This window comes from Urocampus carinirostris, chromosome 1, assembly GCF_059441175.1.
Source record: "Urocampus carinirostris isolate Australia breed hairy pipefish chromosome 1, RoL_Ucar_1.0, whole genome shotgun sequence".
Classification (NCBI taxonomy): Eukaryota; Metazoa; Chordata; class Actinopteri; order Syngnathiformes; family Syngnathidae; genus Urocampus; species Urocampus carinirostris.
In genome coordinates this window covers 4,469,029-4,494,589 of record NC_142349.1, presented here as the reverse complement: position 1 = coordinate 4,494,589, position 25,561 = coordinate 4,469,029, and the positions used below count along the sequence as shown (strand labels likewise).

The window sequence follows — 25,561 nt, the reverse complement described above, 5'->3', positions numbered from 1 at the left end:
TGCTTGATTGAAATGTGTTCACAAACGTATTTTCATTAGTTATTAGTATGCCTTAATAAGAATTGTGAATTGTACAGTATAGTCGCCAGAATAAAATAGATTTATTCTAATAAAGCATAAAACTGTTCATCTTGAAGCGTCAAAGGAGTATACGGACACTCCCCAACTTACGAACATTCGACTTACGCAAAACGGAAGATACGAACATTTTTTTCGGGATGTCGAAAATATCCGGACATTGCTGCAAGTTAGATTTTCCCTTTTGTTTCCCTTTTTTCTCGTTTTGGGGAAATAAAAGAATTAAAATTGGTTTTATTGAGCGTAGTAAACATTGTTCACATCGATAATAGACATGGCACTCCAGAATAAACACACATTAAAGATTAGAAGATAAACATAAGATAGAAATAATTTCAGGATAAATGGGCAAAAATTTTGACAGGGTAGTGCTTGGAAACTCATCTAAGATTTAAGTGCATCAAAACTATTGGCCAGTTGCGGCCCGTGATCAAATTCTTACTGGCTCGCGGCCTCTGTCATAAAATTAATAACATCTGGCCCGCCAGTATTGTTGATTGCACTATAAAATACATTTGTAAAAAATAAATAAATGAACAAATATATAAATCATAATCACCATTTCACCAGATGATGGTAGTTGCCCTTTGGCCACCATGCCCTTGGTTTTCCATGAAAAATTTAACCCAACCCATTTCTGACATGTCCAGTGTAAATAAAAAAGGAAAGTTGATTGTAGCTTCAAGGACAAGTGGAAATTGGAGTATTTTTTTTCACCAAAATCCAAAAACAACTGCCCAATTAAACTGGCTGTTTTCAAAGAATATAATATCAAGAGGCACTACCAGACAAAACTTGCTGACTACCAAAAAAAAACTGAAAACGAAACGGACGCTTTGAAAAAGTGAAGCAACTGGAAGCTGCTGTGCCACCATAACTTACAAGTCAAATGAAAATGCTACAAAGGCAAGCTCCGAGGTCGCGACGCTGATCTCCAATCACTTCAAACCTTTCACAGAGGGTGAATTTATTAAAGTCTGTACAAAGAATGCCAGACTGAATCGTCACACATTTTCAGCTCACCAAATCTGGCCTGCTTCCTGAGAAGTTTGGACACCCCAGCAATAGTACAATTAGCAGCAGCGTATTTCCAAAATAAGAGTCGAGAAAAATTATGAATAGACATTTTTCAATACATACATTACCTATACATTTGATTCCTCATTGAATATGAATTATTTCCTTGTACTTTATATTTGTATTAATATTAAGAGTAGGTTCCTGTATTTCCTTCTAATTTTTATTATCATGTAAACATGTTTGGCTTTTGATGTTAACAAATGATTTATTTAAGTACATCGTAACAATAGCGCAATCAAAAATACTTCAACGTAACAGCATATGCATCAGCACCTAAATAATAGTGAAAGTACTGGTACTTTTCTTTGTGTCATTAACGACATGCTTCATTTGATAATCATTTGTTGTACTTTTAGGGTCAGAGAGGACCTCAAGGATTTCCAGGTTTGGATGGAGATACTGGAGTCAAAGGAGAAAAGGTAGAGCTAATCTACCAATCATTAAGGTCCATTTGGTACACTTTGACTTAAACAACTGGTCTGTTCTCAAAAACTTTCTTCAAGGTTTAAATCGCCTTCCTTCAATGGTGCCAGATTCTGCAAACAATAGTCTGTGGAGCAACAATCTGGGATATTGCTTCTGTACTGATCAAATTTAGAAGAACTACATTCGCATATCTGGTGAAAATAGTTCCTGGATGCATCTAGTCTGGACTAATGTTTGAAACCCAAATATTTTGCATCAAAATACTGTAATCCTTCGCAAGTTTAAGTTTTGCACTTCACAGCCACAGTGGCTCATGGATTGAAAAATATACTGTGATCTTTTATCCCCCAATCACATAATGCTACGAGCCGCATTTTTATCGGGCTGAGCAGTAGTTTGTTGCGGTTCCGCCCATCACGAAGTTAAATGTACTCTTGCGACTGTGATCCATTGTTCCGAATTGCATATTGCTGCGAGGAGGGACCGACAAAACGTACTTTTGGCTGGCCTTCTGGCTCTTGTTTTGCAAATTGTTTCAGCCTAAATGAAAAAATGACAACAACAAAAAAGTTCATTCGTACGACCGCGATCCATTATCTCAAAAACCATATTGCTCGCAGCAGGTCTGGCAGAAAGCACTATTGTCACAGGAGGCGTGCCTGTAGAAAATGAAATGCACGGTTGTGTCGAGTATTGCTGAGAGCAGGGGCAGGCAGACTGTATTTTTTTGGGGGTTCGGGTGCTTAAGCATTTATTGCACACTTCAGGGGGACAATGATGGTGTGCGTTGGTTGTAACTCTTTTTTAATTATTTTTGTTTGCATCAGCTTTGTTTACATTTGTCATTTGTCTTTGTGTGTTCTCTCGTTTGTCTCTCACATCTCATTCACCTGGCCCCATGCTGTCACTTTCAGGACCCCGTAGCTGCCCCTGGCGGCTGATCACAAAAACATTACTAAATGTTCCAAAACTTTGCAAAACTAAAAGTAAAGTGCCAAATGATTAAAGTGCAATAAAAGAGATAACATTAACAAACAAATATGAACATATAAATGAAATAACATGTACATAAATTAATAATGCAATTACATGCCTGGGGGTATTCCCTTTTTCAAGCATCCATTTAACATCCATTAATTCACTTCATGCACTTAGTTAAATAGGTCTCACACATGCTATTGTTGTCCCCTAGAAGTAACTGCACTGTTTTGTTCATGTTCCATTATCCCCATTCCACCATTTTTTAGAACTGGGGCCGCAAATGGAGAGAGAATTTGTGTCATACGTGAAGACTCTTTTTTTCTGTTGTTTTCGCCTAAAACGAAAAGCACCCGTGCAACCACGATAAATTATGTCAGGTTGACTAGTGCGAGAATCAGGGGCCGACAGAGCACATGTTAAACATCGAGAGGGAGCGGGGGCTACTTCGCATATTTTTGCGTATTAAGGGTGTTCTTGTCCCCATTACTGTGATAAACGAGGGATTACAGTTTCCGACCAAATATCTAATTGCGCCTGCATGAAAATAAACGTATGCTAGCATCTCCTAAAAGAGTCCTTAGGTTTTGTCAACTTCATTCAGTCTTCTCAAAGGAACATCTCAACCATCACACCTCGAAAAAACATTTTCTAACAGTATATTGTCTTGACATTTCTACCTCCAGGGTGATCCTGGAGTGGGCTTACCAGGCCCACCGGGCTTACCCGGGCCTCCTGGACCCCCAAGATCGCGCAGTGTTCCTGTGAGTATTGCAATGTGGTGCCCCCCTGAGAAGTCCCCGGGTAGCTCCCCGAGTAGCCCGCAGACTGGTTATGAAAATAGTTTAATAGCAATGGATCATTGTGATTTCCTTGGAAATTGGATCTATATTTGGCATGATGTTTTAGTGGTTAACTAAACCTACTTTAAACCTCCTTCTAATAATTACAACCTAGTTGTAACATAATATTGGCATAATAACAACATAGTAATAAGATTAATACTTGTTATTTTAGTAATACATTTGTTAATCAAAATAGTAGCCTTCAGCGTCAAAGGGGTTGGTGGCCTTTGATATAAATACTTAAATGCTAAAATCCTATTTAGTTAAGCACTACGTCAAATCTGTGTATGAATGTAATGTTTAGATAGATAGATAGATAGATAGATAGATAGATAGATAGATAGATACTTTGTTCATCCCCGAAGGGAAATTCACATTTCCAGCAGCATCCCCGAGCTGAGAACAATCGAGAACAATCGAAAATAACACGGGAGCTGCTGGAGTGGCTGCCATTCGTGACGGCGCCGGAAGAAAAGATTCAATTTGAATCATGTACAAACAAACAAACAATTGAATCATGTACAAACAAACAAACAAACAAAATATTCATGTTTCAATAAGTGGAGTGTTAATAAAACGGGGGGAAAATAATTTCTGATACTGATATAACCAGGTAAAACTAATTTTAAGTTACCTGTCCAAATGAATGTTGTGCCATCTCACCTTTCCCACTCTCTCCTCTCACCTTTCCCACTCTCTCTCTCCTGCAGTTGACTTGCTGCTGCTCGCTCCTGAAACTAATACTTACCTCTTTGTGTATCTTGCAGTCCCTTCTCAAGTTTCTTCATCTTCCTCGTGTACTCTGCTGGATTCATCCATCCTTTATCTGCACCCCTTATCCCATTATTACTTAATCCACCAATTGGAGACCTTTATTTTAAAAAGCATAATCTTATCCAGCATGTGTATCCACTTAATTAAATTAGTTGCCCCATAAATGAACAGGTTTTAAAGAGAATGTAAAAAAAAAAAAAAAAAAAAAACAACCAACCTTGTATTGCAGGCGATGTCAATGACGCAACCAACATTTGTGCACTCTGTATTTTTTAAATGCATGTGTTTTGTGTTGTTCTGTACTCTTGTGTAGTATGGTGAGGATGCCCTGGGTTCTGGCTTTGAAGACCTGGAAAGTGATACTGAGGTCATTCGGGTGAATACGGACCTGTGATATATAGCGTACGTAGTTCATCACAAACATAACTGAATAAAGGTCACGGTGTTCCTCAGGGTCCACCCGGACCACCTGGGCCTCCGGGACCACCCGGACTTCCTGGGACTGACCCTTCGTCAGCTGACATTGCTAAGGGGCTTTCTTATACAAATGTTGGGCCTCTTGGTGCACCAGGAAATGATGGACTCAGAGGACAGCCAGGAATACCAGTAAGTCACCTAAAATATGTATTTATTTACATTTAAATTCAAAATAGTACCCAAAGAGTAAATTAAAAGCTGCACATGTACGATCAAAACATGGTGGTTGGTTTAATGGGTCTGTGTAATTCAGGTGCTGTTTAAAGAAATTTAAAAAACACCTACAAAAACAGAACATTTTGGTTCCCTTAAGTTGAAGTGCCACAGATTGTAGTTTAACAAGTTGATATTATGCCTTACATATACTTCTGTGCTGCTACAAGAACACACTGCCATCTTAAAATCCTGTTGAGTTGGTAATTTGATGCACTATAACAGGGGTGTCAAACATATGACCCATGGTCCGGATCAGGCCCACCAAGCGATTTCTGTCTGTCTGTCTGTCTGTCTGTCTGTCTGTCTGTCTGTCTGCCTGCCTTTTTTGTGTTCTTTCTTACTGTCTTTACTTCTATGTCTTTCTTTCTTTTTTTCCTTTTTTTTTCACCTTTCTTTACCTTTCTTTATTTCTTTCTGTCACTGACTGTTTCTCTCATTCACTTTTTCTTTACCTTTTTTTCTCTGCTTATCTCTATCTGTCCTTCTCATTCTTTTTCTCCTTCTTTTTCATCTTTTTCTCTTTTCTCCCTTCTCTCTTCCCATTGATCTGTTACTCATTATTTTCTCCCACTCTCTCTTTATCTCTCTAACCTACTAGACCTGTCCACGCAAAAGTACTTTTTCTACCATGTTGCCCTTAGGCTCAAGTGAGTTTTCTGCTAAATTGGCTAAGAAAACTACGCCTGCACTGTCAGATTTGTAAACTATTGCACCTTCTATGCCTTTCCAAATTATTTTTTAAATATCTCAGTGATGCAGTGTATAAAGGGTGAGCTTCTTAAGGACTTTAATAGAATGAAATGAACCTGGCAAACATGGTTCAGTGCACCGAAGCATTTAGTAATCCATGTTTAGTATGGAACCTATTTCCACATATTCTAATCTCCTGGGGAGATACTACAGTACTGTAGTTGTGGCCTTGTAGTGGCACATTAATCCATTGTGTGCTGCAACAGTTTAAACTTTACCGTCTACTAAAGGAATTCTTAAGCCTTGAAAGAGTTGCTTTAGTAATTTGTAATTCTGTACTTTTATTTCAAAGCCAGTTCTAATTGTAATAATATTACAAATTATGGCATCAAGATGTGGTGGTTAAATATTCAGTGTACAATAAACCCTCGCTGTAACGCGTATCAAATTTCAAGGATTTGTACTGTGCATTGTGCTCTGCATTATAATTGGTTAAAAAGTTCTCACTGCTTCTCTATCCGATGATTGAAATTATTATTCAACAGGACAGTAGTCATTTGCAAAAAAACATGTGTTTGTTAACTGAAAGGTTGAGCCACTAAAAAGAGTTTGTTCTTTGGTTTTAATAGAAACCCTGTCTCGGAAAATTTTAATATTGTGATAAAGTTATTTGATTTCTGTAATACAATAGAAAAAAAGTCATTCATTCTGGATTTATTGCAAATCAACTGTAATATTACATGTCTTTTATTGTTTTAATAATGCAGATTAGGGCAAAAATTCAAATATCCCTTCTCAAAATATTAGAATATAATGGAAAAGTGAACTAGCAAGTTTTACGCTATGATATATATATAATATATATATAATATATATCCTGTGTGGGTTCAAATCCAGCTACCGGACTTCCTGTGCGGAGTTTGTATGTTCTCCCCATGCTTGCGTGGGTTTCCTCCGGGCACTTCAGTTTCCTCCCACATTCCAAAGACATGCATTTCAGGTGGAATGGCCGGTCCAAATTGTCCCTAGGTGTGAATGAGCGAGCGAGTAGTGTGTCCCTGTGTGCCCTGCGATTGGCTGGCAACCAGTTCAGGGTGTCCCCTGCCCACTGCCCGACGATTGCTGGGATGGGCTCCAGCACCCCCGCGACCCTACTGAGGATAAGCGGTGCAGTTAATGAGATGAGGTGAGATATTTTTAAATATACACACACAGTGGCTTGCAAAAACAATTTAGCCCCCTTGAACTTTGTGACCTTTTGCCACAATTCAGACTTCAAACATCAAGATATAAAACTGTATCTTGTGAAGCATCAACAATAAGTGGGACAGACTTTATTAGATATTTAAAAATAATTTAACAAATAAAAAACAAAAAAGTGTGTGTGCAAAATTATTCAGCCCATTTACTTTCAGTGCAGCAAACTCTGACCAGAAGTACAGTGAGGGTCTTTGAATGATTCAAGGTTGATCTAAATAACTAACGATGATAAATAGAATCCACCTGTGTGTAATCAAGTCTATAAATGTGTAGTGTGTATAAAATGTATAAATGCACCTGCACTGTGATAGTCTCAGAGTTCTGTTTAAAGCGCAGAGAGCATGAAGAACGATGAACACACCAGGCAGGTCCGAGATACTGTTGCGGAGAGGTTTAGAGCTGGACCACTGCAAATCTACCAAGTTCGGGCCATCCCCCTAAACTTTCAGCTCATACGAGGAGAAAACTGATCAGAGATGCAGCCAAGAGGCCCATGATCACTCTGGATGAACTGCAAAAGTCTACAGCTGGGGTGGGGGAATCTGTCCATAGGACAACAATCAGTCGTATACTGCACCAATCTGGCCTTTTTGGAAGACTGGCAATAAGGAAGCCATTTCTTAAAGATATCCATAATAAGTGTCGTCTAAAGTTTGCCACAAGCCACCTGGGAGACACACGAAACATGTGGAAGAAGGTGCTCTGGTCAGATGAGACCAAAATCGAACTTTTTGGCAACAATGCAAGACGTTATGTTTGGCGTAAAAGCTGCACAGCTCATCACCCTCAACACACCATTACCCCAGTCAAACATGGTGGTGGCGGCATTATGCTTTGGGCCTGCTTTTCTTTAGCAGGGACTGGGAAGATGGTTAAAATTGCTGGGAAGATGGATGGAACCGAATACAGGACCATTCTGGAAGAAAACCTGATGAAGTCAGCAAAAAACCTGAGACTAAGACGGAGATTTGTCTACCAACAAGACAATGATCCAAAACATAAAGCAAAATCTACAATGGGACCAAAAAACATATCAAGGTGTTATATAGGTGTTATAGTCCAGACTTCAATCCAATTGAGAATCTGTGGAAAGAACTGAAAATTGCTGTTCACAAACGCTTTCCGTTCAACCTCACTGAGCTCGAGCTGTTTCGCTAGGAGGAATGGGAAAAAATATCAGTTTCTCGACGTGCAAAACTGATAGAAACATACCCCGAGCGACTTGCAGCTGTAATAGCAGCAAAAGGTGGCGCAACAAAGTATTAACTCAATGGGGCTGAATTATTTTGCACACCCACTTTATCGTTTTTTTATTTGTTAAAAACGTTTAAAATATCCAATAAAGTGTGCTTCACTTTATGATTGTGTCCCACTTATTGTTGATGCTTTACAAGAAATGACAATTTTATATCTTGATGTTTGAAGTCTAGAAGTCTGAAATGTAGATATATATATATAACTACAGTAGCTATATATATATATATATATATATATATATATATATATATATATATATATATATATATATATATATATATATATATATATATATGTATAACTACAGTAGATATAACTGTATTAAATATGTACAGTTTTCTCTATTCCTCGCATTGATTTTAAAGGGGGAGTCATTCAAGTCAGATACAATTTTACAATTATTAACATACATTCTGTGTATTATAAAATATAGTAAATTGAATGAATTGATTGGTTTTGAAAATAGAGTTATTTTACCTATTTAAATTATATCAATTTCCTATTTCAAGAATTTGAGGAATTATATATGTTAAAAAGGGAAAAAAAGATCTATTTAGAATGAACAAATGATTACTTTGCCTATTTTAAGTCATAATTACCGTACTTGTATGTTTTTTTTTATTTGCCAAAATGTCCTACCAATGAACAAGATAGTTTTTTGCAGTGAAGTGCATATCCATTTTTTGATCCATTCAAACAATGGTCGGCAACTACTGAACCACAGAATGGCAATGGCTGTGGGTCGTTTGGTACCAGGTAGTGCAGAAAGAAAAAAATGACTGAAATATGCCTTAGTTCTCGCTTATATCGATTTATACATGTATGAGTGCGTGTTTTTCTTGATAAAAATAAAGTTAATTTCAAAGTTTGGTTGAACGTTACTCCGAGGTATTACGGTAGTGCATCACTGTAATCAAGTAATGATTGATCAGTCTTTGGATGCAGCGGGAATCGAACCAGGATCGCTGCGGTGAGAGCGCATAATCCGAGCAACAGACCTACTAGGAATTAGATGTTTAGACAAAAGGCATTCGGTTTTATCTCATCCTCACACTATTTTTACAGTGCCATGTTGTAATGGAGCATTATTGGAAAGCCTTCAGCCAAATCAACGTTGTATTATGATTAACTATTCATATGCACCTTCAAGATAAAAAGGTGAGACAACTTGGTACCATGAGTAAAAATAATATAATGATAAAATAAAAATGTAATGTGATTTTCTCTTGTCATCTACATCCCTAGTTGTTTCATGATAACACCGTTGATTTAGGCCTAATATTGTTGTTTTTATTGTTATTGTTATCATTCCTAATGTTATTAGAGGGACAGGCCACTGGAATGTTGTCAGACACTGTTACATGGTACAGAAAAGGTGGCCGACCATTGTATTAAAATGCAGAGTACAGTACAAGTTTTTTCAAAGTTTTTCTTTTCCCTCAATGCATTTACCATCAAATTGCTGCTCTGTTTCGTCATCTGCCTCCTTCCTGAATCTTGTTGTCCACATGGAACATTTGCTCCTCCTCTTCACTCTGTTGCAGATGTTTAAAGATTGGTTTAGTGGTTCTGGGTCTGGTGGTTCAGGTTTGAGCGCAGAGTTGTACTCTGACCTTGGCTCTGGTTTCAGTTCTAATTCTGAGTCCAGTTTTGCTTCTGGGGCTGGGCTTGACTTCGGCTCTGCTTGGGTATCGGGCGAGGTATATATTCCTTGGGTCGCTTGATAAACTGGCAAAGCAAAATTCAGTGCTACAGTCAAAAGCCAGAGTGCTCAGTTGGCATAATTGGATTTGAGATGTCCATCTGAGATCTTGCCCTTGGATTCTGTCTGATGACTGTTCACACTCTGAAAACCAAATGTAAACTTTTTCTGGCGGCTGGTTCTTTCCTGCGTGACGTGGTTGGCATCCTTGTACATGTGTGTAAACCAGCATCACTTCTCTTTCTTGTGATGATCTTAGTGGTTTCACATTTTCTCTGGTGCTGTCAAAGCTAAAGCATTAAAGCTTTAACTCGACATTTAAAGCACTTTTGAAGCTTCAATTCATGAGTTTAAAGCTTTGAAACGTTAACTTTTGACAACACAAATGACCTTTGCTTAACAGTTTGATTTTAATAAAACTTTGCACCAAAGGTGGGCAAACTTTTTGAGTTGTGGGCCACATACTGTTAAATATTTTGGCAAAAGGGCCGGTAAGAAAAACAAAAGCATGAATAATATGTTTGGTATTTACTGATACAGTCTCAGATCTGATACCTCTGCAAAAAAATGAGGAGAAAATATAATGTAGGCCTATCTCCATTTTGGTGCATTTTTTCAAACATTTTGGGGATTTTTTATCCCATTCCATTCAAGCAAAAATAAAAAATTACCAGAAACGTCTTTTTAGAATAACAGCAATGTTATGAATTTATTGATAAACAATATACAATTACACTTTACATTTTTATGTTTTGTTTACAAATAAACCATTTCATAAAATACCTTTAATTTCGAAACAAGTTTCAAAAACAGCAATACATTTTTTTTCCTTTTTCAAAGAACAAAATTTAATATTATGCATTGAAAAACTCAAAATGCGATATGGCCAAGTTTGATTCTTCTCATTACATTTTATAGAAATCTTGATAAATAAAATAAATACATAATAAAAAAAAGTCAAGTCATTTTTATTTGTATAGCCCTTAATCACAAGGAGTCTCAAAGGGCTTCACAGGTTATTACACAGACTATTTTTTTCAGACTATTATTACACCATCCCCTGATCTGGAACCAACATGAGGGCAAGGAAAAACTCAAAAACCTCAACATGAGGAAAACAAAGAAACCTTGAGAAGGGACCGCACATGTGGCATCCCCCTTCCAGGATTACCAGACAGCAAAGGATGTTGCAATCACAAATAATACAGAGATAAAGCATGCAAATAAGATTTTAACCAGGAATTTGAATATCCAGGATAATAAGCACCAAATCAGACAATTGTATCAGTAATAATTTTTATTTTTACCATTTTATGCTTATTATACTTTTTAAATTTCATTTGGCGGTCCGGATGAAAAAGCCTAATAAACCGTATGTGGCCCACGGTCTGTAGTTTACCCACCACTGCTTTACACAAAATTGCATGCTGTTGGAGTATCACTGGTGCTTTTCTTTTTTTTTTTCTACTTTTGCCCATTTTTTCCCATTATATTCTCAGGAAACATTGTTCCAAGGCATACTAATAAGGTAAAGGTATGCGATTATAACGAGGAAGTCAATCACAAACATATTTCTTCACAATAAAATCTTCTATGCACTTAACATTATTCTAACTGTTTGTTAGAGATTTACTTTTTTATGATTTTGTTCCATGTCAAAATGCATCTGATTTGACACTTTGAGTAAAAATGACATCGCAGCAGTAATAAACTGATGAAACGTCCAATCACAGCTCACTGATCTCCTGAAGCTGAGATATGATTGGTTGTTACATGATTGTTGAGAAACTTTAATGCTATTTCCACTTCATATCACATATAAAAATGGGCATCAACTGAGAAAGACAAAAGAACATCAGAATAGTGCTTTTTGATCCATCTACTGTATATTCCAAATGACAAACCTTGTAAGAAAAATATTTGGGTTGACTTCCCCTTTAAACATTTAAGTCTGCCTTGCAATAAAGTGGTCCTGACAAGATCACAGGAATCCAAGGAGTCTTAAAAGATGACTTGTCAGCTTTCTGAGGATGAGCATAAAAAAAATAAAAAAAAGATCCGCAGAAAAAGAAGAAACTCAACATAGGATTGATCTGTACTGAGCAAAAACATAAACGCAATACTTTTTTAAAATGAGTCAAACTAAAGATTGAAACTTTAGAATGTGGACTTTACTGGTCTTAGATACTTGCTGGTCTCTTATTCCTCTTGAAGATATCCGTCAGTTATTGAAATCCTGTAATTTCATATTTATCACGGTTAATGATGACCAGAAGCCCCCCTGATATGTGAAAATTCACAAAGTGGCCTTATCTATTTTTAACATGCGCTTTGCATGCCCCCACTTGCAGCACTAGTAGACTGAGGATAACGGATTGCTGCCACAAGGGTGAAGTTCATTCCGGGCAGGAAAAAAAAAACTGAAAAAAGAGACGCCATGCATGTTACAAATGTATTCCCTCTTCCCGCGCTCTCAATAATAGTTGTCCGATGATGACAGATTGTGGCCAAAACCATGCATTCACAACAATATGGGATCCAGGATAACAGATCACAGCCGCATGAGTGCAGTTCACATTTTGGTTGACAGAACAGCATGCCTGCCGACATACAGTAAGTGCCTTCTACCCGTCCCCACTTGAAGCAATATGGGATTGGGGATATCGGATTGCGAACTCACAAGCGCACTGCATTATAGGTGGAAATATCATAAAAAAAGAGCTGCCAGGCCCAAATAAAGTCCGTTCAGACAGTCGGCGTTGACAGCAATGTGCAATCGGGATAATGAACCAGGGCTACACTAGTACAGTTCACTTTTTGGTGGGCAAATTGGCAAATAAGAACCACTAGGCTCAACAAAAATAGGCTCCACCGGCCGCCGAAGATGGATTGCGGAATATTTTTCAACCCACGATGCACTGGGTCCACAAAGTACTAAAAGCGAAGTAGCAAGTCATTGGAGTAATGTGCTTAGATTATTACTGTTTACCTCTTAAAAATGGAAGCAAAAACAAAGTTTTGCAGTTGTTTTTTTGCTCACTGTCACAAGTAAATCACTTCATTCTGTAAAGTGTGTCCTCAAAACGTAATTTTTGACAGACGATTTTGTCAAGCATCATCTCATAACTGGAAAGCTGAGCATTCCTTTAAACGAACTTAATGTGAATGGATGAGCTGGTCAACAAACTGCTTAACCTTATCCTTATCCTTCTATACATTAAATGTATTAAACTGTTATCATTTTGTTTCCAATGTTGACAGTATGTTTATTCGGTTAGGGTCCAGCAGGAAAAGATGGGACCCCCGGCCTCCGTGGTGCTGCAGGAGAGAAGGTACGGTAATCTGTAATCACCATAGAATTAGAATTGAGTATATTGTCATTGATAACCATGTAGTGTACATTATTTGCAAAGAGACTAGACATGGCACTCCAGGATAAACCCGTAATGAAGTCTTTAAAGGGTAAAAATAAGGAATAAAAGATAAATTTTGCAAAATATTTACAGTGTGATGCTTGAAGACTGGCCTATGTTAAGTTAGTGCAGCAGAGCAATAGTGCAATAAAAGGTAGGGCAGTGACATTTAGCAACAGCATAATTCCAAAACAAGTTGAGAAATAGGATATGAATACCCCCTTTTCTGTACATAAGCAGGGTATATATATTTTTGACAGTCTTGTGCACTTGATTAGGGTGGTGATGGCCCTGTGGAAGAACCTGTCTCTGAGACTGTTTGTCCTTGTTTTAAGGGACCTGTAGCACCAAAAAGAGAGCAGCCAGCCAATTAGGTGGTGGCCGGGGTAAAATGAGTCTTTTATAATATCGTTGGCTCTTCTGGGGTATTGCAAGTCGGAAATGTCGGACTGGGCAGAGAGCAGCCAATAATTTTCTGGGCTGCGTTGATGACTCTCTGGACTCTCATAGCATGTCCTGTTTGTGGTTTTAGTGAATATTGTTGTTGGGCTGGGCTAATTCCATGAATTAACCGTTTTAAGAAGTATCAATTTCAAAATATGCTTAGTCGTGTAGTAGCAATTTAAGAGTTTGATTTTGATCACTCAGAGCAGGTGTTGATTAACAAACAATGGTTACTAACTAGTTAATTGTGGCTTTTAAGCAAATAAATCATGCGCAGTAGCTTTTATTTCACAATATTTCACTTTTAACCATCCCTTACAACCGATCTCAAATCAGTTCAACTATGAAAACTCAAGAAATACTCTTCTTGACCTATGATTTGTTTTTTGATAAAAAATTAAAATCCATATCCATATTTTTCTAATCTGAATGAAAGCTTTTCTGGGTACCACTAAACTTTGTTATTTGTTTATAATTGAATCAAATCGTTATCATCTAGATCTGATTGAATTGAGAATTTATTTTGGGGCCAATTTACTTAGCTTCAACCGCTCTTTTGCCTTTAAATCTTTAGGGTGAGAGAGGTTTATCCGGTTCACCTGGACCAAAGGTAATCTATCATAATGTTGGTTAAGCCTGGATGTTTTCTCTGTTCTGTTTCAAATGAGACAAAAAGAGTAAGGGATGTTTTTTCACGTCCTCAGGGTGAATGTGGATCTGTAGGCCAAGGAGGGTCAGTGGGACCTCCGGGGCCCACAGGCCCACCCGGAAGAAGAGGCCCTCCTGGTCCACCGGGGCCCCCTGGTCCCCCCAGTCTTGCAGGCACCAGATTCTTTGTTGAGGTGCTGATCTTGTTTTCCTTTCTTCATTCCAATCAGATTTCAGTGGGCGTCCTAACTTCTGACCTTGTTTTTAGGATTTGGAGGGATCCGGCAAGAGCGACATGCTCCTTGAAACAAGGGGCGCAGGCTTGCAGGTCAGTCAGAAAATGAAGGTCAAACTGCTGTATTGCTGACTTTTATAATGTGTGTCTATTACGTTGTTTAGAGTCCACCTGGTCTTCCTGGTCCACAAGGTCCCAAGGTTGTTCTTGGTGGTGTTATAGATCTAATGCAGATGTTATAGAATTGTGACATTTGATTTCTCTTGTCTATGTTTTTATAGGGTGAGGATGGATCTCCAGGTCAGCCAGGGCCCTCTATCAAGGTACAACTCTCAAGTGTTCCTATTCCACAATTTTAGTTTGCAGGTCTTTAAGTCAGTTCCTTCTTCTTCTTGATCATAGGGTGAAAGAGGTGACCCTGGAAAAGAGGGTTTGAAGGGTCCTGCTGGTCTACCAGGTCCTAGGGTATGTACTGCATATATATATATATATATCTTCCGTGAATCATAAATGTGAGCGCTACATCAATTGTGCCACGCGACGTAAATTTCAGTAAGTCCTTTAAAATAATCTTGTGACCTGTTCTGACTTCAAATGGATTCATACTTGAAAAGGATTCGATTAGCTCAGAATTTGTTGGGTTTCTTGCAACAAAGGTGTAAAATTCATATTGTTACCTTCAACTAGCTCATTCTACAACCTATTTATCGTTTATGATGTGCTTAAAAAAAGGAGGGAAGACAAAAATTAAATTTAAGCATGAGCCTCCATTCTTTAATTCAAATCTCCTAAGATACAAAAAAGCAGATCAACCCTAAAGGGTGTTGAATTTAATTGACAGAAACATGATTGGCAAACAAAGCCAATAATTTTATCAATGGGCAAGCATCAATGAATAATAAACCAACCCTGGCATTTGAAGCTATCTTCTGTTCAAGCGCTTAATAATTAAAAATACTACTACCGTGGCATTATAATCATTCTTCTTTAAAATAATTTCATAATTAAAAAAAAAACAACCATGGCATTATTACAATTTTCATTGTTAGCAGAATACAAACAAATGTACAAATGTATAATAAACATTAAAAGACATTATTTTCAATTATTCTAGTCTAAATACAATGTTAACTATGATAGATTGTTAATCTGTGACATAGACATAAAGTGATATTATTATTTTATGTAGGGCGTTAAAGGTGAAACAGGTCGACCAGGGCAAAAGGTAGGTTCACTTACTTTACTTCACATATACAAAAGTTTGTTCTTCTTTTTCTAGAGTTGATAAGCAATTCTCTGCATTTTCCAAGGGTGAACGTGGTGTAGATGGGCTCAAAATCACGGGACCACCTGGCCCTCCTGGACCTCCTGGACCTGTTATTAATCTGGCAGATGTAAGCATAATAATGTTATATTTATTTTTACCGGGACAATGAAAAAATTGATCCTTTACCAGGCAAATTATAATGACCTATTTTTGGGACTAATGGAGGAAATTGAGACGGTTGTGCAATTCTACCACATTCTAATTTCATTTGTTACAGGAAAACACTAACCTTTACATATAAATACTCAAGAATGAACTTCAACAGGTCAGAGGCAAACAAAAGTGAATAGGGTGAATTTGATTTTTTTTAAATAAGCTTCAATCACCTACTTTTCACTTTTGTTACAGCTATGTGGGTTATGATGATAACAGAGGCATGTTAATAATTATTGCTATGCGCAATTCTGTTATGTTCTTTTCTTTAACGTCTCATTGACTTCTATCATAACAACAAATAAAGTGCGAACGTATATCTACTCTCACATACAATTTACACTGACGGAATTTGAACTTGTTGCAGAACTTCTGGTCTAGTATGTATATTCGTTGCTTTTAATCATAACACTCATAAGTTAACTATAAATGTCACAAAGATATATCCCACTCTTTTGTAATGGGACTGATTTTCAACAACTTCTAAGTTACCAATTTTGCCTGCCTTACTCTACACATCAATATTCACTGATGTTTTGCAATTCCCATTGGTGTTAGTGGGCTAAGTGGATTCATCCAAAAGCCTCAAACTAAAAAATCTCTCACTGTCATCTATTAAATATGTGTTGTTGTTATTAATGAAAACAAACTTACTGTTTTTTTTTGCCAATATTACCCATCTATTTTCACACAATTTTATTCCACTTTTCTGTACGTCTACATGCAACAGCATTCTTTCACTTGCGTATCTCAAATTTTTTTACAAAGAAATAAAATAATCTGTTCTGTTCGCAGTTGCTTCTCAATGTCACAGAAAACATATTCAATATCACAGAGATCAGAGGACCGCCGGGGCCAATGGTAAGTAAATTTGAGATATAAATATATGGAAATAGAAATTCACTTAAAGGGTAGTAGATTTCATGCTCACTTTTCTAAAACAAACAGGAAAAAATTCACTTACATTTGTCCTTTGTGTAAGTTTGCATGGTTGCATTGTATCACCAGCATAATGTGTTTGAAATGCTTTGACTAATAATACCAGCTCTGCAACCTATGGGCCTGCATGTTTATTAATAAGAATAACGACTACAATGCATACAGATGCATGCATTTGCAGATAATTCTGTGTTTGATTGCAGGGACCTGAAGGTTTGCCAGGAAAAGCTGGATTCCCTGTGAGACCATTTTCTTGGAAATACATGATTCTACCAAAATAAGTTTTTTCAAATAACATGTTAAATGTGGCATCACTTATACAAACCGAGACTTCTGATTGAAACTGTGTTGGACTTAAGAGGCAAAATTCACGCTTTTTTTTATTAACTTGAGGCTGCCAATTTGCTGTTTGCTTTTTACCCAACTAAACAACGCAGTTGCTCTCAAGGCTCGCATAAAGATAATTCTTGACATAACTTCTTCATTCATATTCCTAAAACACAATAGTAGTCTGAATATCACTCTTGGGCTTTTGGGACTGCATAAAAGATAAGAAGAAGAAGAATAATGATAATGTTATATGTATGAAAATTAAAAAAATATGACTGTACTTCGAGATCTAAACTGTCCTGAATGTATGCCCATTCTGCCTATATTCAAAAATTGTGATCCTTCTTGTCTCAAACAATGTATTTTATGAATCAACTTCTATTGCACAGGAAAGTATAAGGTTAAAAAACCTGAATTTGCGTAGGACGAAATAAAGTAATGCAAACTTAAAAGAACACATTTTCTTTTATTTCTGACCTTCACTTTGTCAATTTTGTTGACCTCCTAGGGTCCTAGGGGACCAAAGGGAATCATGGGCCTCCCAGGTATCCAGGGTCTACCAGGGCTCAAGGTGAGAGTATTTCTTAAGAAGATATGGAATAATGAAATCATTAAATAAATATTCATGCCTTTCAACTTATAGGGGGTTTTTTTTTTCATAATTTGTAAGATTTTTTGGCTTATATATTACAGAAGAAACGAATGCGGAAATTTTCAGGGACTGCTTTTAAACATGCTGTGACTTTAAGAGATAATTAAATGATGTCACTGCTGTTTCTTAAGACATGTGCATTGTTCAATTTTTCAGACTCGCCACGTTATTTTGTCGCAATAATTGTCACTTTGTATATGTTAGTTCTTCATCTCATAATTCAGTGTGAATTATTTACTTGCTAAAAGAGTAATTTCTGCTTTTGCGCTAGTGCGTTACTTTGGATTTGTTAGGATCTAGTGCGCCCTTGTAGACATTCTCTGTAAAAGATCATTGTAGATATAATTTGGATTGGTTAATTACACGTGGCTGTAAACAATTTATCAACCATTGTTAATTACCTTTTTCAGTTTACATGTAGCAATATTTTGTCTGGGTTCATTTTCGATCATATCTCATTGTACTGAATTTATCTATTTTTATTTCGAAAACCATACACACACATACAAACTTCATGGTGACAACTCCCCGTGTGGAGTTTGCATATTTTCCCCGTGCCTCCGGGCACTCCGGTTTCCTCCCACATTCCTAAAAACATGCACGTTCGGTTGATTGGCCAGTCCAAATAGTCCCCAGGTGTGAATGAGCGAGCGAATTGTCTGTCCCTGTGTGCCCTGCGACTGGCTGGCAACCAGTTCAGGATGTCCCCTGCCCACTGACCGAAGATGGCAGGGATGGGCTCCAGCACCCCTGCGAACCCTGCTGAGGATAAACGGGGCAGATAATGGATGGGTCAGCAATGATGATGATAATGACAATGTGGAATTATGTGATGATAATGATAATGATGAAGTGACTCCATCCACTAATTATATAGGAATGAATAGGGGGTGGGACTAAATAAGCGTAACTGCAACCCACTCCTCTCCTATTATATATATTATAAATATATGTTATTTTTGTTACCTTCCTTTATGTGGTTGTTATCATTTATTTGTTTATTTATTTTTACTCTTTGCTTCAAGCGGGATATACATTTGTTAATCTTATTATTATTATTATTATAATACTTCAAGAGGTCGCAGGCTCCTCCATGTTATATGTCAAAGTGTCCTTGGGCAAGACGCTGAATCCCTAATGCCCCTGATAAGCAGGTAATTGCCTTGTATGGCTGGTGCTGCTATTAGTGTGTGAGAATGGGTAAGCGTGAAGCACATTGTAAAGCGCTCTGGGAGGTCTTCAGTGACTTGAAAAGCGCTATATTACAATTACATTTGAGTTACATTTAAGTATTAAGGAAGTCGAAGGGGTAGGAGTAAATAAGCTTATGTTTCACCCTACTCCTTTTCAGACATGCTACATTATTATTGTTTTGTTCTGGTATTTTGTTTTTTTTCTTTTGACTTATGTTCGAAATGAAAAATGTCATTTATTCATTCAAAGTTGGTTTTTAGCTTAAAGTGCTGCATTTCACTAGAATTGTGCAATGTTTTTCAACTAGTGTGCCGTGTGACCTTTCCTTGTGCGCGGTAGGAAATTGCCATTGTTCAGTCTCTTTGCTTTCGTTCCGACATTAGCCGAGTAACTAACATTCATTCATATCAGTAGGTGGCACCATTTTTTTTTTCATTTTGTATACTAATTGTTTGTTCATGAGGGAAATATTTATATTTAATTTTATTTTGCTAGTTTGTTTAAAATCACATTGCAAAACAATAAAATTAAGCAAATCAAGTACAAATATTTCTAATCATTTTTTTTAAATGTAATACTTTTTTGTTGTTTTATTTTTGGTAACACAAAAAAGCTGATAATAGCAATAACATTTTGGTTCCATTGACAGGTAATTGTTGCTAATTTTAAGAATAATTTTGGTTATTTTCTTCCAGAAAAACTAAATAAAAACACAGTAAAAATTTCAAAACACGTTAAAGATATAGTAAATCCAAAGTTACAGAAAATTAGTGACCACAAATGATAAAAAACAAACTAATACTGTCACTTTAAGTAACATGACAACATACATCCATCCCTTATCTGCACCGCCAATCCTCAGTAGGGGCGCTGGAGCCCATCCCAGCTATCTTCGGGCAGGGGACACCCTTAACTTGTTGCCAGCCAGTCGCAGGGCACACAGGGACAGACAATTCGCTCGCTCATTCACACTTAGGGACAATTTGAACCGGCCAATCAACCTAACATGATTGTGGGAGGAAACCGGAGTGCCCGGAGGAAACCCATCCAAGTATGGGGAGAACATGCAAACTCCACACAGGAGGTTTGATCTCACGACCTCAGACCTGTGCTAACCCCTGCACCGTCATGCTGCCCTATGATAACATTAACTTTAGAAAACAAATTAAACCGATGCCGGGAATTTATTTTTAAACATTTTCAAGTGTGCCTCAAGAGTTTTTAATGGAAAAAAGTGTGTCTTGGCTTAAAAAGGGTTGAAAAAATACTGCAGTAGTGAACATAAATGATCTCATTTCCGTAAAGCAGTGGTTAGTGAAAGGTCCCGGGAAACATTTTTTGTCCTGGAGAGGGATGGGCGCCACCAGGCTGTACTCACCCAAGACACATTACAGGAAATGCGGCCCTTACAACCTAGTGGTTAAGGGGAAGGATTTGTGAGGCAAAAGTGTTCATTTATTGTGTATACAATGTGTAGTGTTCAGTGTTTTGTTTTTGTTTTTTTGTAATTGGAAATTAAAGCATCTGACCTTGGAAGGTAAGGCTTTTAAATTCACACGCTTTAATTTTGCACATTTTACTCTTTAAGGATGAGAGGTCTGAAAACGCACATGAGTAATTCCACTTGAAAACTTTCCATTTTTCACAAATTTGACAGTTGTTTTTGTTGTTTTGTCCCGTGGTGTTAACAGGGAGCCAAGGGTGAGCCAGGTGTGACCATTGCTGCCGATGGATCACTTTTATCTGCTGCAAGAGGCCCGCACGGGCCCAGAGGCCCCAAGGTTGATTTGAAAATGACAACAAAAGCTTCTTTTTTAGTAACTGTGTGATCTTCAGTGTTTGTGTTGAAAAAACAAGTGATATGAGCAACTTGGTAATATCTAAAGGGACAGTGTGTATTATTTGACCACTTAATTTAGCTGTAAGCGAAAACAAGTGCAACTGAAAACGAGTGCTTAAAAGCACAAGAAAGAGTACAAACTACAGTGACTCAAAGTGACCTAAAGACACTATTATACATCTCTTATTTTTGCTCGGCGTTTTTGAGGTTTGTGGGTACCTTTCCTTAGAAGCAAGATGTCGGTCAATTATTTCAGCTCCTTTAAATGTGCTGTACGGAATTTGAAACTGTGTTACTCTCTACCGCCATTTCCTGGCTTGAAGTAATGATCGGAGCTCATTCATCAAGAACGTGCAGTTCTTAAACGCGCTCAAAAAACGTGTCTTAGACACATCTTTTTGGGGGCTTTGGGTTGGCGTTCATACTGTATTTGATACTTTCATTTTCTCACTTTCAGTATTTTTAAGCTATACTAACAAAAACAGAAATGATGAGCATATTTGAAATGTCCAACTACCAAATCCCCCCACCACTAATCTGTATTGCGCGTCCCAGAATAGCGTTGCTAAAAGTAAGATGTAAAACAGAAAGAACATATTATAGTGGCCATTTGAACTCAGTTGGGTATTGTAACACAACTAGACTATTATATAAAGGGTGTGTGTTTTTTTGTGTGTTCGTATGTGGCTTATAGGGTCCAAAACGGCTGAACCGATTTTTGTAAAAATTCACGCAGTAGTACTTTGGGCCTGTGGGTGTGTCTTCAGTTTTGTGCTAAGACACCCACAATTAATACCAACAAAATCAATGAACATCTGCTTTCATGTACAAGTGGCTTTGGAGTTGCATACTTTTTGGCACGTCCTAGTGGCTCCTTAGCAGCTCAACAAACCACGGCCCAAACAACATCACTCAATTAGAATGCCTCGCAACGCCAAGCCTGGCAACGCCGGACCATTATGCTTGTACTTATCAAGGAAAACATTCTACTTTTAACTTTTTAAGGACACCATAAATGACGCACCCCACCTTCAAATTGAGGCTCATGGTTTGAGAATAAATGCAAAATTCCCAACCTATAAGTATTTTTTTTAAAGCATGTTTGTATAGTAAATGTGTTTTTGATTATTATTTACATCAATATTATTTACATCAATATTGATTTCTTTTTGGGAAATCATTCTTTTCATTTACCACTAGGAGGCGCTTAATAGTACACACTGCCTTTTATTGATTGCTGTCAAACATTAATTTAGCCAAATCAAAGGTAAAGGTAAATCTTGTATAAAAACTGTTACAGCAGAACTAAGCAAAATGTTATTTTATGTTGTAGGGAGTCCGTGGATTGCCTGGACCTATCGGGCCTATTGTGAGTATATCACGACTTACACACTTAATAATAATTCAAATGTAATTTTGCCGGGGAAAATTGGATACAGTATGTATTTTATTTTTGGTTAACACACTGTTTCCAAAGTTGTCATGACTATGGTGCAGTCATTTGTTGCATAATCTGTGTTTTTATTGTTTTAGGGTCCACATGGACCTCCTGGACCAAAAGGAGAATATGGCTTCCCTGGTCGGGCTGTAAGGAATTTTTGCTTTATGTATCATGAAAGCAAAGATTTGTAGATGTAATAAACATATCTGTTCGTACCGTTTCCTTTTTCGGTTTTGTTGTTTTTGTTTTTTGACAGGGAAGACCTGGCATGCCCGGACGAAAAGGAGAAAAGGGAGCTGTTGTTGGCCAGCCAGTAAGAGAAAAATGTGAAATTCTCCAATTGTTTGACTTTAAAATATTCGAACCTGTCACTTAAAAATTATCATACGAGGTCGATTTATAAATGTGTCAATTTTGCATTGTCAGGGATCTCCTGGTCCACCTGGTCCGCCTGGACTTCCAGGAAGGATTCTCGGTTTGAATGGAGTAAGTGATCAAATGTGCACTCTGAGGTTTTTGTGTGTTGGTTTATTTATGTATTGTCATCCTGAATAGTTGTAACAATCGTATTTCCTAGAGATATTTTAAATTGGTGATAAACAGGACGTTCCGAAGCATTTTACCAACTGTTTTGGAGGAATTATGGCATGTTTGTTGCATTTGGCATCTGCTTCCTGTTTACTACGTAATGGGAGTAACGTCTTTTGCAGATCTGGTTGAAAAATTAGTTGTTGATTTGTTCAAATGTTAAGTTCTCCAACAACCAAGACAACATCTATTTCAGTGTTACCTGTTTCGTGTTTACTTCTTAAAATGTCAATGAAAAATATTTTAAAGCCATATTTAAGACTGTGAAATTATGCTACTTCCCTAATTTTGCATTTAAATATTTCTGAATCTGCTCATTTGATGAAATCATTTTGTAAAACTGATAACGTGCTTATTTTTTTAAAGACAGTGTTCCCAGTGCGCCCCAGACCGCATTGCAAAAAGGGAACAGTAAGTCTGAGTCAGACCATCTGAATGGTCCGTTTCATCTTGAAACGGGTCTCCATCTTTTGGTTCTGTTGTGGGGCAAATGGAGCAGCATGGCAGCTCTCTGGCCATCCCTTGTTTCCCTAATTCATATACTGACCTCATCTTCACAATTGCATTTACAAGGTGCTGGGAGTGTGGGAAAACCAATCTCTTTGCTGAATTCCAATCACTGAACTGGACCATTACAAGAAATATTTTTTTTTAAATTGAATGTTTGTGATAGGAATTCAACGGTATACTGTAATCTAACCAATACTATTGAATCTAATGTCTTGGGTATGGTGGAAGGGATCTTTTTTTTATATATATACTACCGTTTAAAGGTTTGGGGGGTCACCCAAACAATTTTGTGTTTTGGTGAAAAAGTCACATTTTACATATCAAATGAGGTGTCCAATGTCTGTGTTATTTTGCTCATATGAACCCTTTCCTTTTGTTAGCCAGTTTCAGATGTGGCTTATTCTTTGCCACTCTGCCTTGAAAGCCAGCATCTAGGGGTCGCCTGTTCACGATAGATGTTGACAATAGTTCTTTGCTGGTATTATATAACTAGTTGAGGGCGTGTAAGGCATCTAATTCTCAAACTAAAGACTCTAATGCACGTGTCCTCTTGCTTGGTTGTGCCTCCCACTCCTCTTTCTACTCTGGTTAGAGCCTGTTTGTGCTGTTCTGTGAAGAGAGTAGCAAACACCCTAGTAGGAGATCTTTGTTAGTAATTTCTTGCATGGATATGCCTTCATTTCTTAGAACAAGAAGAGACGGTCTTGTTTTACATAAAAGTGTTTCTTTCTCTGCCCGATCTGAAAATGTAATTACACCTACAAATATGATACTCCAGATACTTGACCAGCTCAAAGGATGGTCAGTTTTATAGCTTCTCTAACCAGCTAAACTGTTTTTAACTATACTAACATCATTACTCAAAGGGTTTTCTCATCATCTATTAGCCTTTTATTGCATTTAGCAAACACAATCTCGGATTAGAACACTGGAATGCCGGTTCCTGGAAATAAGTCTCTATAAACTTATGTAGATATTGCAATAAAAATAGACATTGAAAGCTTAAATCAGGGGTGCTAAACAGGCGGCCCGCGGGCCAGATCAGGCCCACTAAGGGATTAAATCCAGCCCGCGAGACAACGCTGAGGGAAGCGCAAGAGAAAAACGGGGTGCAGGTTGATATTGCCAAAGCCAGGTGCCTCTCACAAACGCTGTATTTCTCTATCTCTCTCTCTCTTTTTCTCTGTCTCTGTCTCTATCTCTCTCTCTCTCTCTATTTATCTGTCTTTGTCTCTGTCTCTCTCTGTCTCTCTTTTACTCTTTCTTTTTTCCTCTTTGTCTCTCTGTCTTCTTACCTTATTTTGCTCTCTTACTCTTTTCCTTTTCTCTCCCAATTTTGCTCTCCCCTTCTCTCTTTATCTCCTTCTCTTTTTCTCTCCTTCTCTCTTTCTATTTTTCTTTGGATTTCTTTCTTTCTCTATCTTTCTTTCCTTCCCCATCGCTCACTATTTCTCCTTTTATCACTTTTGTTTCCCTTTTTCTCTTCTCTCTCGGTCTCTCTCTCTCTCTCTCTCTCTCTCTTTCTCTCTCTCTCTCTCCCTCTTGTTGTCTCCCTTTCTCTTTCTTTGTCCCAGCCTCTCTCTTTTTCTCTCCCTCTCTTTTTCTTATTTCTTTCTATCTCTTTTTCTTTCTCTCTAATCTACTAGTCCTGCCCCTGAGAGAATGTTTGTTCTATTGTGTGGCCCCGGAGTTAAAATAAGTTTGACACCCCTGGCTCAAATACCAATTTAACAATTTAACAATGTATGGGGCGTATTTACGATAAGTTTCATGTTATCATCGATAAAAACAAGAGTATATTGACATTTATGAGCATCCCAAACTTCTGAACGGTAGTGTATAACAAACTCATACAAGTATTATGTTGTGGACCTCTCTGTCCAATTTAAAACCACTTTCTCATTAGCTTTTTGGCAGCGCTGGGCATGTGACAATTGCTAAATGTTTCTTACTCTCAAACTTTTCTGAGCATCTTTGTGACTCCTTGTCCAGATGCAGATGAACGGATGGTGCTGACTTCCAGAATTCAACAGTGTATTATGCCAGATCTTAACTGCTATTGCT

At 37.5% G+C, this 25,561-nt stretch overlaps 1 protein-coding gene across 2 annotated transcripts in view; it reads left to right on the top strand.

Moving 5' to 3' along the window:
* Positions 1-25,561, top strand: part of col15a1b (collagen, type XV, alpha 1b) — a 55,264-nt gene that overhangs the window by 18,337 nt on the left and 11,366 nt on the right. Inside the window, exons 11-33 of one of the 2 annotated variants that reach the window (XM_088344739.1) lie at positions 1,515-1,577; positions 3,249-3,326; positions 4,495-4,557; positions 4,635-4,787; positions 9,626-9,781; positions 13,062-13,115; positions 14,215-14,250; positions 14,345-14,482; positions 14,557-14,616; positions 14,688-14,723; positions 14,805-14,846; positions 14,926-14,988; positions 15,713-15,748; positions 15,834-15,917; positions 16,799-16,864; positions 17,146-17,181; positions 17,781-17,843; positions 20,810-20,899; positions 22,292-22,327; positions 22,492-22,545; positions 22,656-22,712; positions 22,826-22,885; positions 23,354-23,398. In XM_088344739.1, coding sequence (XP_088200865.1) covers positions 1,515-1,577; positions 3,249-3,326; positions 4,495-4,557; positions 4,635-4,787; positions 9,626-9,781; positions 13,062-13,115; positions 14,215-14,250; positions 14,345-14,482; positions 14,557-14,616; positions 14,688-14,723; positions 14,805-14,846; positions 14,926-14,988; positions 15,713-15,748; positions 15,834-15,917; positions 16,799-16,864; positions 17,146-17,181; positions 17,781-17,843; positions 20,810-20,899; positions 22,292-22,327; positions 22,492-22,545; positions 22,656-22,712; positions 22,826-22,885; positions 23,354-23,398 — 1,569 coding nt within the window. The remainder of the gene's footprint in view (positions 1-1,514; positions 1,578-3,248; positions 3,327-4,494; positions 4,558-4,634; positions 4,788-9,625; positions 9,782-13,061; positions 13,116-14,214; positions 14,251-14,344; positions 14,483-14,556; positions 14,617-14,687; positions 14,724-14,804; positions 14,847-14,925; positions 14,989-15,712; positions 15,749-15,833; positions 15,918-16,798; positions 16,865-17,145; positions 17,182-17,780; positions 17,844-20,809; positions 20,900-22,291; positions 22,328-22,491; positions 22,546-22,655; positions 22,713-22,825; positions 22,886-23,353; positions 23,399-25,561) is intronic. The other variant, XM_088344648.1, reaches the window with a different exon arrangement.